At 43.1% G+C, this 14,911-nt stretch overlaps 1 protein-coding gene across 1 annotated transcript; it reads left to right on the forward strand.

Moving 5' to 3' along the window:
• Positions 1–1,351: 1,351 nt before the first annotated feature.
• LOC118399230 (proteasome subunit beta type-2-like) lies at positions 1,352–13,558 on the forward strand. Its single transcript, XM_035795145.2, has 6 exons — positions 1,352–1,549; positions 2,240–2,362; positions 2,566–2,636; positions 11,119–11,281; positions 11,555–11,604; positions 13,365–13,558. The coding sequence occupies exons 1-6, from the start codon at positions 1,459–1,461 to the stop codon at positions 13,467–13,469; spliced, it is 603 nt and encodes a 200-aa protein (XP_035651038.1). The 5' UTR covers positions 1,352–1,458; the 3' UTR covers positions 13,470–13,558.
• The last annotated feature ends 1,353 nt before the right edge of the window (positions 13,559–14,911 follow it).

A 14,911-nucleotide genomic window follows, 5' to 3' on the forward strand; every position in this document is an offset into this window, starting at 1 on the left:
TCTCTCTCTCTCTCTCTCTCTCTCTCTCTCTCTCTCTCTCTCTCTCTCTCTCTCTCTCTCTCTCTCTCTCTCTTCCTTCCCTCCCTTTCTCTTTCACAAAAAGAGGAGAAGAGTGTCTTGGCAGGGTAATTAAGAATGGCCTCTAAACACAGGAGTATGGCAGGAACGCTCCAGATGAAAGTAAATGATTAAAATAATTACAGGCTCAGAGCTGACGAGCCGCAGTGTGGGGTGGCCGCCGGACATTTGTCGGTAATTAGATAATTAATCTGAATGCAAATGATGAGCCCTAACGAAGCAGTCAAGCTGAACCAGCGACAACTGCCGAGAGTGAAATAAGGGGAGAGAGAGAGAAATATGAAAATGGGTATAAAATATCCAGCTTCCAAAGTCAGCCTGCCAACACACAAAGCCAACACACATCAGAATTGTAAATCAATAACTCTAGCACCCAGTTTGAGTGGAGCTTGTGCATAAAAAAACTCCTCACATCTCTACATCTATAACTTTCACTCATTGTGACAAGTAGACATGAATAACTTGTTAAAAATACACAAGCTTACAAAGGGTGCCTGACAGTCGGAGCTCGAGAAACTGCATAGGAATTTCTAATGTTACAAGGTGCATTTCAGAGAGCTCAAAATGGAGGCTTACAAAGCCCAGATAGACAGAAAAAGACAGAAAACTAATGATGAGTAATGCTAAGACTTTCTGCAAGCAGTTTAAGTGCATCTGCAAATTGTGTGTTTATGGCTTTCTAACCTGTGTGTTGATCATTTTCTAACCTGACATTCAGCAGGCTACAGAGTTGGGAGGTTTGGACCGAACAAACTGAACGAGCAATCCCACTTGAAAACCAAAGCAAACGGAAATCATACTCAATAAAAAGACAAATTCATTATACAATCTAAGATGTATTATATAAAAAAATGTTTTTGCTTTTATGCAGAATGTGTGTGTGTGTGTCTCTTTCTGTCTGTGTGTTCAACATTTTTTTTAATGTTTCTTCTTTGATCTTGCTTTAGGCTATTAAACATCCCAATTTAATTCAATACAATTAAGTAGTCTGTATATTCCAGAGATACAGTAGATTGTACCACAATCATTTGCAGTAGACTTTCAGTGGCAGCACCCAGACTTGGGTCATCACTAGTTACCACAGCCACAAAATTGTAAACCTCGCCCATTTCTGCAATCTATCTTCCTAAAATATTATTTTAAACCTAACCCTAACCACACTGCATATCTTACGCCTAACCATTTCTGACTTTGTGGCTGTGGTAACTAGTGGAAACCCCAGACCTTTGTCACATGAGAAGGAGAAAAACGTCATATTTCATGACGTCAACATTATGCGCCTATCATTCAAGTTTTGCTGTGTAATCTGAGGAAACAAACGAGGTTGCGTTGTTCCTCAGGCAAAACTTTACTTCAAAATTGTTACTCGGAAGTGACAGTATGGAATATTTGATCGGAATTCAGGGACAAGACTTTGTCCTAGTTGCTGCTGATAATGTTGCAGCCCACAGCATCGTTAAGATGAAACAGGGTATGCTCGTTTGCAGTTGGCTAGTCATTGCTCGTTTGCAGTTAGCTAGTCGCTAAATTAGCCTGCTTTTGTTAGCCATGAACTCATTTGTAAAATCAGCAAAATGGTCTAAATATTTGTCTCACACATTTCAGTTTTGAATCATATAACGTTACTGAAACATTAATTATAATTGTTGTTAGCTAAGCATGCTAGTTTACATGTTATGAGATAACAGTAGTTTAGCAAACTAGCTAGCATCTATGTGAGCTAATCAGCTAGGAAGCTTCCTCCCTGGCCAATGAGTCGAGATCAGAAAAGCGGACACTCGCTACCGAATTGATTTGGCTTCCAGTTATCACCAACGTTTGTTTGTTAACAATTGTGTTGGAAGAGCTAGTAGGCTTGTTAACTTGCATGTCCACAACCCCCAAGCAGATTTGCAGATTTGCTTTAGCTACCTAAAAAGGCAAGCCATCTAGCTAACTCCCTTCATTCAATTGTGAAAGTGAAAGTCAGCAAGGAGCGCACACACTAGCAGGCCCAGATTATTATCAAAATGACTTGCAATATTTTCCCTCAAAGTAAGAAAAGTCTGAAAGAGTAGAACAATTTGTAATCAAACTAACTTCAAGAATGTATTATTTGGATTTATTTCCTTTCGGAGTGCGTATGTGATTAAATAACTAACACATTGTCTATCGCCCTCAGACCAGGACAAGATGTTCAAGCTGAGCGATAAGATTCTGTTGCTATGTGTGGGAGAGGCCGGAGACACAGTGCAGTTTGCAGAGTATATTCAGAAGAATATTCAGCTATACAAAATGAGGAATGGTAAGTGCCACCCATTTCTTGTTTCTCTTGTGTCAAAATAAAGATGGCCTAGTACTACTCATGCCACCGCTACTGACATATGTGCATTCAATACTCGTTGTAAATATTGTTTGTACATTTTATTTATGAATGTTTTTCCACCGGTTATGTGTTACCCCATGGTGACATCTCATGGGGCTTTCCTTTCATTTGGACTCTTTCAGGTTATGAACTCAGTCCAACAGCAGCAGCCAACTTCACACGCAAGAACCTTGCAGACTACCTTCGAAGCAGGGTAATTATTTAATGTGGACCAATGCTTTTATTTATTTCCAATGTAGCCTAGCATACCATACTGCGATACTCCAAAGTTGTTCTGTGCTATTGCCACTTAGCCAGTGTCTTGGCTGAGCAAACCCATTTTGGTGATTTCTGGTATGTCATCAACATAAATCAATCACAGCACATTGTTGGACTCATTCAGCAGTTTTTACCTGAATAAATACAATACCATTGGAAGTTAATGTTGAAAATTCAAGTTATACTGATCAAAAATATAAACGCAACATGCAATAATTAATGATTTTACTGAGTTTAGGTTCATTTACATCATTGGTTAGAGGAAAACATACATAACACAGATGGCTACATTTTGGAATGTTGTATTTCAATATGGCGGTCGCCAAAACAGAAAGAAAAACACCACTGTTTAGTCAATCATGCCTAAATTCCTAATTTGGCCCTCATACTATCATGGTCACCTAATCATCCCCAGTTTGCAATTGGCTTATTCATCCCCTCTCTCCTGTAACTATTCCCCAAGTCGTTGATGTAAATGACAATGTGTCCTCAGTCAATTTACCTGGTAAAATAAAAATCTATTATCACTTTGATATCAATTGCGTTAGAGGGGGAGATGAGGTTGCATGTCCTATTAAAACTAACATGCTGACCAAACCGACCGCGCACATGTTGATTTTGTACACCCCACACCATACACGATCAGGATACTATGCAGGTTGAAATATCGAAAACAAAGTCTGAACCAATTATATTAATTTGGGGACAGGTTGAAAAGCATTAAACATTTATGGCAATTTGGCTAGTTAGCTTGCAGTTGCTAGCTAATTTGTCCTATTTAGCTAGCTTGCTGTTGCTAGCTAATTTGTCCTGGGATATAAACATTCAGTTATTTTACCTGAAATGCACAAGGTCCTCTACTCCGCCTATTAATCCACACAAAAACGGTCAATCGAATCGTTTCTAGTCATCTCTCTTTCTTCCAGGCTTTTTCTTCTCTTGACTTTATTGCGATTTACAACTTTAATAAATTAGCGCCACTGACCTCGTTCGTCTTTCAGAAACCCACGTGGGTATAACCAATGAGGAGATGACATGTGGGTACCTGCTTCCACAAACCAATGAGGAGATGGGAGAGGCAGGACTTGCAGCGCGATCTGCGTCACAAATAGAACTGACTTCTATTTTAGACCTTGGCAACACATGCGCTCGTTGGCGTGCGCAGTGTGGGTGCAATAATTGAATAATATAGGTTGCTACATTTATTTTACAACGCTCACGCATGTGTCTCAAACTGTGTAGTCATCCTGTATGGCTCCTATCTATATTTTGTATGGTGGATGTTGATTTCGGGAGGCTGCCATCGAGGAAAATAGATATATTATTTTGCTTATCTTCAACGAAACTCGACCCACAGTAGGATACCAACAGTGACAACAGTTGACTGAAGTTTAACTGAAGTCTTGCGACCCCTTGTATGACAACCAAAGATATTGATATGTTTTAAACTGGTTGGAACCAAAATAATTTTACAATCGTATAGTTCTGAACAGACCCCCCAAATTGTTTCATTCCAATGTTCTGACCGGCAACAAAAAAAAGTACCGGCTTATATCGTAGGTTTTGTAACCTGTGAAATCAACAGTATTTTACTTTTTGCTCATTGCATTACCAATCAGTGCTTATCATTCAGACAAGCTAGTTGTTTACATGCATGATAGACGTACACGTGTAGCAAATGGCTCGAGCGAGAGCGAGGGAGGGTAGAGAAGGCGGCTTGAAGCGCTGTGCATCTTGTTATGACGTATTATATGAATAAGGTCCACAGTTATACTTAGGAGCTGTTTCTATAGAGGAACTTTGAATGCCTTTTAGGTGCTAGCTAGCTAACGAGCTAATGAGCGAGGTAGCTAGCTAACGAGCTTATGTGTGCAGAGCGCACCAGAATTAAAAACACATCTTTGCCTTGTTGTAGTTAATTAATTCAATGTGAAATGTGATACCTAAGCCTATAGTATCCTTAACTAGCATTGAACAAGTTAATCCATACATCTCTAGCTCATCAAAAAGCTCTCTCCCTGTCTACTGAATCAAGCTTGTAACGTCAGTACAGTAGCCTAAAGCTTTGGAGGAGCAGGTAGCCGAAACACACACACAGGCAAAGATTTCCAGCTTGCAGGTACGCTGGAGTAAGTGTCTGAGTGAGTGAGGCTTTGCACAGGGGTTTTTCTATAAATCATGGGGCCAATGTGTGACATTAGGATAAATAAAACAGACTTTTATCCAGGTCCACACGTGTACTTAGAGGAATATATGCACATTTGCCCATAACGCCACCTATGCAACAACATAGGCCTTATACATCCTTTAAGCAGGGCTCATACAGAGAGTGGCAAGTCAAATTCAAGGACGTCTTCAAGCACTTAATTGTAATTTTTATATAATTGTACATAAGACTGAATATAGACCCCCCCCTCAAAAAAAAAAGTGTTTTAAAAAGTAGGCCCTTACCACTTTAAGAATAATGCATTTTTTTTGGCCTTGTCAATGTATTGATATTCAAATTATTATTACATTTTAAATTATGTGAGAATGTGGAATTGCCTGACTAAATAAATTGGATACATGCATGGAGATTTTTCTGTAGCCTATGTGGCCGACACAGGCACACATCATAAAGCCATGAATAGCTGTAGCATTAATCTCACCATCGCTGTTTTTTTAATGAGCAACCAACCAAAAACCTTGTTCCCTTTTGTAATGGAGGGATTTGTATAGGAAGCCAAGTTAAAGCCAGCATTCGATGTTGTCGTCCTCAAAACTACACATAGTTTTACCGCAACAGAGTAGCGCTACACCTTTCAATAGAGTCAGCTGGTATCAAACCAGTGGCCACATCTCTCTCAAAAAAAAAATATTAAAATGAAATCGCAAACAATTATAGGGGAACAGGAGACCCTATTGGCTACAATAATTACAAGGACTTCTCAAGCACCAACTTTAGGAAATGTCTGATTTTCAAGGTATGTCTGTTCCAGTACATGAATTTCTGAGTACATGAATTTCTCCAACAAGTTCAAGCAGCCTAGGCTACTTCAAGCCCCTTGTATTGTTTTAAAATTGCAGGTGTAACATGGAAACCAAAATGTATTTGTCATGTTATTTCATGACCTGATCTACTAGGCTATGTAATTTGTCATCTTTATATACATAATAATTAATAGTGTTATGTTGGGTGTTGCGAAATAGTCTATGATTGCGCACAGTATACTCCGTGTCTAATCGAAGGCGCCAACACACGAAAACACAAACTCATTACCTTGACGCTTTCTCTGTTAAATCTGACGACACCCTGCTGAAAATCAAGCAGAGAACAGATGATCAACATCAATATGCTAGGGATATTAGATCCAATGTGGATCCAGGCTGTCTTCACCGGCGTAACGAATGAGAGACATAAATATTCTAGACATTCCTCGCCCAACACCTTTATTCCAGCACTGGGACTGTTGTGGTAGTCAAACAGCTATTGGTCACTTGACTGTCATTCAGAAAATGATTTTCCAGGATTAAGACGTGTGAAAATATCACAATGAAGTTTAATTATTTATTTTTTTAACCTTTATTTACCTAGGCAAGTCAGTTAAGTTGAAATTCTTATTTTCATTGACGGCCTAGGAAACAGTGGGTTAACTGCCTTGTTCAGGGGCAGAACGACAGATTTGTACCTTGTCAGCTCGGGGATTCGATCTTGCAAGCTACTAGTTCAACGCTCTAACTACTAGGCGACCTGCAGCCCCTAATTAAACAGCTCAACACCAAATGCGCATCCAGCAAGTATTATGCATCATTATTGAAGAACCACATTAATGGCATTATTGATTTAGGTTTTAAGTATCAGGGTCAGGTGACTCTTTCGGTTAGAAGCATTTGATTTTCCAATTGCATACATTTTTGGGGATTTTGTGTGCCCATGAAAACTGTTTTCACCCCGTAACATAAGGAGACACGAAATGTTACGTAGTTATACTGCATTTCTGAGATCTATATACAAAAAAACTGTCCACCAGCTAGATCCAGGATTCTTACAGGGTTCAAATTCAATGTATAATTTAACGGATTAATACTTCATATATGATATACTTACAATTGACACTGCTATACATGCAAGGACAGAAAAGTATTGTTTTATGTCAGACGATTTTGGGCAAAAATGTCAAGACACCAACCATGAGAAATTAATTAACAGGTTTTAAATGAATTTGATTAAATACAGCAATGTTCCCCCTTATAGCTTAATGTAATGCCATGACAAACAATTATAGATATTATCAATGACTTATTGACTATCTATAGCAAGTTGTCCAGCGTAGGAAATCCTCACTGGTACCCTAGTTTATACAAATACCCAATGGCACTTTGTTTTGTTGTGGCACTATAAAGAAAAATGCCTGGGACGTAAAATCCAGGTTATAACTGGTTCCCATGCTCTTAACGCTTCTGTTCCGGAACAGTATGAATCACTTTAGTTACGTTTGTTCCTTGAAAACGTTTTATTTTCGTGTTTTCAGTTATTTTCCTTGAACCGCTTCCAACCCCTGGTTTTAAGCACTTGGTGCTTCTACACCTGCATTGCTTGCTGTTTGGGGCTTTAGGCTGGGTTTCTGTACAGCACTTTGAGATATCAGCTGATGTACAAAGGGCTATATAAATACATTTGATTTGATTTGATCTTGTATCATCGTTTTGACCAATCTGAGGTTAAAAAAAAAGATGTGTAATTCCCCCCAATTGGATGTGGTCAAAACATCAGCTTGTGTAATGTAGTAACACATACTGTCCACATGAAAAGTAGTGTAAATATACATGAATTAGATATGTCAAAAGAATCTTATTTTAGGATGATGCTGAATTATTTGTTCAAATATCACATAGCTATATTTCTCACTAGTTTAACCATTTTTAAAGATAGGGGGAGGGGGGGTGCTCCTAAGCAAAATCTTACCAGGCGCTTGTGCAGCGGGCTGAATGTTTGACGTCCCTACTATGTCACACATTCAGGTCGGATTTCAGTCTAATGGACCTGCGACACTTAACTTTTGCGGAGCGCGAGACATTCCCGTTGTTTTCAGAGGAAAACTGGGCACAAGCATACCTGTCTCTTCCAGCGAAGCAGCTAAAAAAATCAAAACTACTGCTGTCATGACGCGCTCGCGTAGCACACGTTACACGCATCTTGTCTCCGTTGTGTACCTCTACTATATCAGTCTGAGATGTGGGTGACGAGTTTATTTTGACTGATCCAGAGACTGTTGTCAATATGTTGTGAGTTGGCCCAAGTGTCGCTCCAGTCTCAAGGGTAGGCAACACCTGCGGCAGAAACAGAGCGCAACCCATCGGGTGCCTGTCCTACCACTCCCTGGTTGTGAAGCATTGAACGTGTGTGTGTATGACGATTGTGTGTGTGCCAGAAGGAAAGTGTGGGAAGGACATCCGAGTCAAGTCTCCTCGTATCCGTCCCTCTCAATCTGATATGGTTGCGGCGAGGTTAATGTTAGGAGTAGTGCAGCCGCTGCCTGTCACAATAGCAGAAGGATGAAAATAATTACAAAAAACAATTAGTGGGGCTGAGGAGGGAATGTGGGACACAGGGAGGGGGGAGCAGAGGGAGTGGGAGAGGGAGGCTCGAAAGGGGGCCAGTCCCAAGGGCTTTGAACTAGGCCCAGAAGTCAACACTGCACAGAAGGGCGTGTGCAATTGAGTCGGTGTTACAGTTGGGCTGCTACTGGTTCAATATATGCTTTAGATATGGGATAACATTACAAAATATTCAGAAATTCATGCCTGCCCAAAGGCAGTAAAAACATTTTTTTTTTTTACCCTGTGGTACATATATCCTTGTTAATGTATATTGAATTTCCGTACGCTGTTCTCAGTTCTCGCAGGGCTTCCAAACAGTTTCTCCTCGACATCCCACACCTTCCTTTAGCTGTGCTCTCCAATTCACACCCACCCCAGAGTATTTGGACATGCACATATGTTAGATAAACACGTTTTCCACACGTTCCGGAACATTTCTGAATGTTTCTCTCTCGTCCACCTGAGTGGAGGGTCGCGAAGCTGTTAAGCGAAGAGGATGTCTCTTGTGGTGCGAAAACATCAGGGGATGAGTGGTGGTGATAGAGCTTGGCATTGGGTGGGGGTGGGGGGGGGTGCACTGTGTACCTACCAGGAATGGTGTGAGAGAAGGGCAGCCTGAAGTCAACTGCATTATGTATTTCAAAAACTCTTTTCTTAAAATGGACAGCACAGCCACTGTTCTTGTTTAAGAGCGGTGATGAACTTTACAGGCTTTCTCTGTTATAAACCATTATGTCAGTCGTGTGTAGCCTCTTGGGTTGTATCCCAAAGAACAAGTAAGCCCTCTTGCTTTATTTAAAGATTTAGCAAAAAGGCCACGGCAACAGTTTGCCCGGTGCTAGTGTTGCATTTGGGGTTTTTGTTTTTAAGTACAGCGCGGGCACAAATAATTACTAGTGCCATATTGCACATGACTCCCCTGTTCCAGCACAGATGAACAATTAATACAGCAGATTGAGTGGAAATGCCAATAAAGAGAACATGTCCTGGGGCACGGTGCAAAGAGGGTGGGAGGGAGGGCACGGTGCACAGAGAGGGGGAGAGAAGGAGAGGGGGAGCGAGCGCTGGCACGTGGAAGACGAGAGGGAGCGCGAGCAGGGTTGATTTACCACGGTTCACTTCGTTCATCACCAGACACAACCATACATCCTCCTTTTTAGTTGAATGCCTAATACCGTTGGACACCCTATCTCTCTGGTGTGTGTGTGTGTGTGTGTGTGTGTGTGTGTGTGTGTGTGTGTGTGTGTGTGTGTGTGTGATGAGGTTCTTTTGAAGACATATGTGTTTGGGACTTGGCCTGAGTTCAGGTGCTGGATTTAACGAGCCTGCTTGCCTGGTGGCCTCCTAGGTGTCATGAGGAGGAAGGGTTATTTCGATGCCAGCTCCAGCACTGTATTTTTTACGCCGTAACCTGTAAGACAGGTGTTACTTGGGTGAGTGTGGGTGGTAACCTGTAAGACAGGTGTTGCTTGGGTGAGTGTGGGTGGTAACCTGTAAGACGGGTGTTGCTTGGGTGAGTGTGGGTGGTAACCTGTAAGACAGGTGTTGCTCGGGTGAGTGTGGGTGGTAACCTGTAAGACTGGTGAGTGTTGGTGACGCCACTGGGGTGTTTCCCGGGGGACACCAATGAGTTAAGGCATGGCCTGGCGAGACGTAACCCCTTTCCACAGGGAGCGTGACAAGTCAGCCTTTCTTTCCCCCGAAGAAAGGGTCTCGCACATAAACAACGTTGATACTTGTGGCAGGTGTTCAGATGACAGCAGGTTACTGCAGCTCAGGGGATGTCACGTTGGACATCCACTGTGTCGCTCTCCCTCTAGTACTGGGTTCATATGCAAAGCTTAGCTGCTGAATTGTAACGTTTGTTTCATAGCGTCAGTGGGTTTAACTCATTTGAACCAGGAAACTCCGCAATTGTCAAACGTCAATCCAGGGCGCGGCGCCATGACCGCTTTCTGTAACTTCAATTTGTCCTGATAGGGGGATTATAACAAGGAGGGAGGATGGTGAAAGGGGAGAATTGCGAAAGCGGAGAAGAGCTCATTGAAATGGAGTGGCTAGAAGGGTAAAAAGTAATTTTAAGGGAGAGGGAAGGAGGGAGACTACTTCAGAAGTTTTTAATGAGCCCTGGCATTACTCCAGGGCATAGGGTGAAGGCGGGAGTGGGGGGGCAGCGGGGGTCCGTTTCCCAGCAGATGTCACACTGCCAGTGACACCACGACCCCCTCCCAACACCCCTCCCAACCCACCTACCCCCCCTCAGTCCTCTCCAACCCATCTACCCCCCCCCCCCACCCTCCAGGTTGTGACAGTTTCACACCCCTCCCTGTTCTCTTGTGCTGCTGTTGTTTTACCTCCCGTTTTGTTTACTTCCAAATCAAAGCTGATCATTAATAGCAGCGACGTTTGAACAATCTGAAAATAACTTGATACTGGGTATCTTTTTAGTTTGCTTCTTTTGTGCTCTTAATCACACTGCCACTTCCTAGTGTCTGGCACCCAGCTTGTGCAATGATGGTTCAGTGTGCTGACCGTAGAGAGAGATCGCTAGAGAAGGTGTATTATTAAATAGTTTCGTCGCATTGCGACTGACTATTGGTCGATGTCGTAACACCAACCTCCGAGGATAATAACAGAGGAAGAGAAAACAGGACCTTTGTTGTTTGAACGCGGACAAAGAATTGTAATTGTGTGTGTCGTCCTTCATCACATGCCCATTGTGAGAACGTTGTCGTAACACCATAATGTCAAGATGTGGCGACAGTATCGCCGTAACAATCCCAATTGTTTTCCCATGTCTTCACTGACCCATACCTCCTCGTCTCCTCTCTCACCAGACTCCCTACCATGTGAACCTGTTGCTGGCTGGGTTTGATGAGACGGACGGCCCAGGGCTCTACTACATGGATCACCTGTCTGCTCTGGCCAAGGCCCCCTTCGCTGCCCACGGCCACGGAGCCTACCTCACCCTGTCTATCCTCGACCGCTACTACAGACCAGGTGGGATCTCTCTCTCTCCCTCTCTCTCCCTCCACATCTTTTACTGTTCCTCTATTTTATTGTCCTCATTATCTCTCCCTTTTCTCCTCTTTCTGCCTCCGTCGCCCACTATCTTCTGCTCCATTCCTCTTGTCGGTTTCCCCTATTCTCTCTCGCTCTCTCAACACTCTTCATGGGATTTAATATTAAATTATTGAAGAGTTCTTGTATTTAAGTTCTTCTTCATCTGGACATGAAGCTAACCATAATTCTCTCATCACTCTCATGCTTCAGATCTGACTCGGGATGAAGCCATGGACCTGCTGAAGAAGTGCATTGAGGAGGTGAGCTCGTTTGTTTTTCCTGTTTCGAGCTAACTGAATGACGGCACTGTGCTTCATCACCACCACCTTTACGGGGCGGCGGGTAGCCTTGAGGTTAGAGTGTTGGGCCAGTAACCGAAAGGATGCTGGATCGAATCTCCGAGCTGACAAGGTAAAAAAAAAGTTATTCTGCCCCCGAACAAGGCAGTTAAGCCACTGTTCCCCTGTAAGGCTGTCATTGTAAATAAGAACTTGTCTTAACTGACTTGCCAAGTTAAATAAAAATACAAATTTACATTTACATTTAAGTCATTTAGCAGACGCTCTTATGCAGAGCGACTTACAAATTGGTGCATTCACCTTATGACATCCAGTGGAACAGCCACTTTACAATAGTGCATCTAAATCTTGTAAGGGGGGGGGGTGAGAAGGATTACTTTGTCCTATCCTAGGTATTCCTTAAAGAGGTGGGGTTTCAGGTGTCTCCGGAAGGTGGTGATTGACTCCGCTGTCCTGGCGTCGTGAGGGAGTTTGTTCCACCATTGGGGGGCCAGAGCAGCGAACAGTTTTGACTGGGCTGAGCGGGAACTGTACTTCCTCAGTGGTAGGGAGGCGAGCAGGCCAGAGGTGTATGAATGCAGTGCCCTTGTTTGGGTGTAGGGCCTGATCAGAGCCTGGAGGTACTGAGGTGCCGTTCCCCTCACAGCTCCGTAGGCAAGCACCATGGTCTTGTAGCGGATGCGAGCTTCAACTGGAAGCCAGTGGAGAGAGCGGAGGAGCGGGGTGACGTGAGAGAACTTGGGATGGTTGAACACCAGACGGGCTGCGGCATTCTGGATGAGTTGTAGGGGTTTAATGGCACAGGCAGGGAGCCCAGCCAACAGCGAGTTGCAGTAATCCAGACGGGAGATGACAAGTGCCTGGATTAGGACCTGCGCCGCTTCCTGTGTGAGGCAGGGTCGTACTCTGCGGATGTTGTAGAGCATGAACCTACAGGAACGGGCCACCGCCTTGATGTTAGTTGAGAACGACAGGGTGTTGTCCAGGATCACGCCAAGGTTCTTAGCGCTCTGGGAGGAGGACACAATGGAGTTGTCAACCGTGATCTACAAATATATAGTTATGCCCCCCCCCCCACCACACTTCTAAAACCAAAGTTGCGCCCCTGTGTTCTTGTGTAACAAAGTTGATCTGCCTTTCCAACCCTGCACCCCCCAAAAATAGTTGAGCATGCCGTGCTCTTGATTCTACTTATCTGCCCTGAAATACACTCAGTGGCCAGTTTAGTAGGTACACCACCCTGTTCACGAAAACTGTTTGTTCCATGGCTTGCTGTATAAAGCAGGCAGATGAGGCATCAAGGCATTCAGTTACAGTTCAATTGAACAAGTGTGCAAAACGACTGACCTAAGCGACTTTGAGCATGGCATGTTCCAGTTTCCCCGAAACGGCCTCCCTCCTGGGCTTTTCACGTACGACAGTGTCTAGGATTTACCGAAAATAGTGCGACAAACAAAAAACATTCAGTTGCAATCCTGGGCGAATAAAAACTATTTGTTGGTTTCAACTCATCACATTTGGAGATGTTACGGGATAATCACAATCAGCACTCGGGTGCATGTGACTTTAATTTGTCAAATAGAGATGTCTTTATATTAGGAAAACAACATTTTGCGAGAACTGTTCTAGGAACATAACAGCCATAACATGCATATAGCTTTGTTTCTCCTATATATGACTCATGACCTAACTGCCCCTCTCTCTCTCTCTCTCCGCTCCAGCTGAACCACCGCTTCATCCTCAACCTGCCCTCCTTCAGCGTCCGTTTGATTGACAAGGACGGCACCCATGACCTGGAGAAGCTTATCCCTGTGGGCGCCAAGTGACCGCTCACTGCTTACCCCTAATGCCCACATTTTTGTACCGTAGACCTTGCCCTTTATGTTCCAATAAAACGTGACGCACTGTTGAGATATCTTTTTGTCCTCGTAGTGCTTTCTTCAGGCTCCCCTATAAAGAGAACAGCCTTCTGGCTGTGTACTCTTGTTGTCGCTGTAGTGTGTGTGTGTGTGTGTGTGCTCCTCTGTGTTTGTACGTGCATTGTAGACCATGAGAAAGTGAAAAGCCGTATGACCAGAAATGAATAATGAATACAAATATATAATGATGGACCTTCCTAAAAGTACCTCAATTAAATGTGGGTATTTTCATGACTTTATTTCTACTGTAGTTAAGTAACAAATAATTACATTTTACAGATGTTTATTCTTTACACAGTATATTTTAAGTATTATGTGTATATACTATATACAAAGCCTATTGAATTTTACCTACAGTGGTGTAAAGTACTAAAGTAGTTTGGGGTATCTGTACTTTAATATTTATACTTGTGACAAATTTTTATTTTACTTAACTACATTCCTAAAGAAAATATTGTGCATTGTACTCCATACATTGTCCCTGACACCCAAAAGTACTCATTACATTTTGAATGCTTAGCAGGACAGGAAAAGGGTCCAATTCACACATTATCAAGAGAACATTTATTTAAATAACTGCTGTCTGGTTTGCTTAATATAAGCAATTATTTATATTTTTGAAACTTAAGAATATTTAAAACCAAATACTTTGATACTTTTACTCAAGTAGTATTTTACTGGGTAACTTTCACTTTTAATTTTCTATTAGAGGTATCTTTTACTAAAGTATGAGAATTGGATACTTTTCCCACCACTGATTAGCTGTAACAAGTATCACCCTAATTTTCCTCTGCATTCAGGAAAAACTAAACATCCGGATGGGAAAACTGGGCCACAGTAGTGAACATCAAGCCAGTGTGTCCCAACTCCTCTCTCCAAATCACAGACAGGTGATTAATAAACATTAAACAATCCCTCCTCTCCCAAACACACCGGAATCTGACGGGAAGAGCAGCATATGTTTGCCTGGAGGCACAGGGAGATGGAGAACAACCCTGCTGAGTGTCAAGATATTGGAGAGGGGGGGGAGAGAGAGAGGGAGGGAGGGGCAGGTCACAGGGAGATAGATGGATGGGGGAATTGACACTGGAGGGAGGGGGCAGGGAAGGAGGTGTAGAGAATAGAGAGAACCAGAGAGAACGAGCAGGTGATGAGAGGTGGTGTAACAACAGATGAGGGAGGGGGACGGGAGCTGAGGTGTGGAGTTGTGCACTGGGGTCGTGGCGGTCTCTCAGGTACCGGTGGGGCTGGCTGCTGCCTGGCGCGGTGACACAGTTGCCGCTGTGATGGTTAGGGATCGCTTTCACCTCATCGCTTTGGCGTAAATGGGCTCTGAATTTTGAGTGGCC

This window comes from Oncorhynchus keta, chromosome 20 (assembly GCF_023373465.1).
Source record: "Oncorhynchus keta strain PuntledgeMale-10-30-2019 chromosome 20, Oket_V2, whole genome shotgun sequence".
Taxonomy (NCBI): Eukaryota; Metazoa; Chordata; class Actinopteri; order Salmoniformes; family Salmonidae; genus Oncorhynchus; species Oncorhynchus keta.

Bases quoted from the DNA above. Each gene is read 5' to 3' on its own strand.
- LOC118399230 (XM_035795145.2), top strand. From the start codon at position 1,459: ATGGAATATTTGATCGGAATTCAGGGACAAGACTTTGTCCTAGTTGCT. The intron at 2,637-11,118 runs GTAATTATTTAA...CTCTCTCACCAG, and splicing joins CAGACTACCTTCGAAGCAGG to ACTCCCTACCATGTGAACCT. The intron at 11,605-13,364 runs GTGAGCTCGTTT...TCTCCGCTCCAG, and splicing joins TGAAGAAGTGCATTGAGGAG to CTGAACCACCGCTTCATCCT.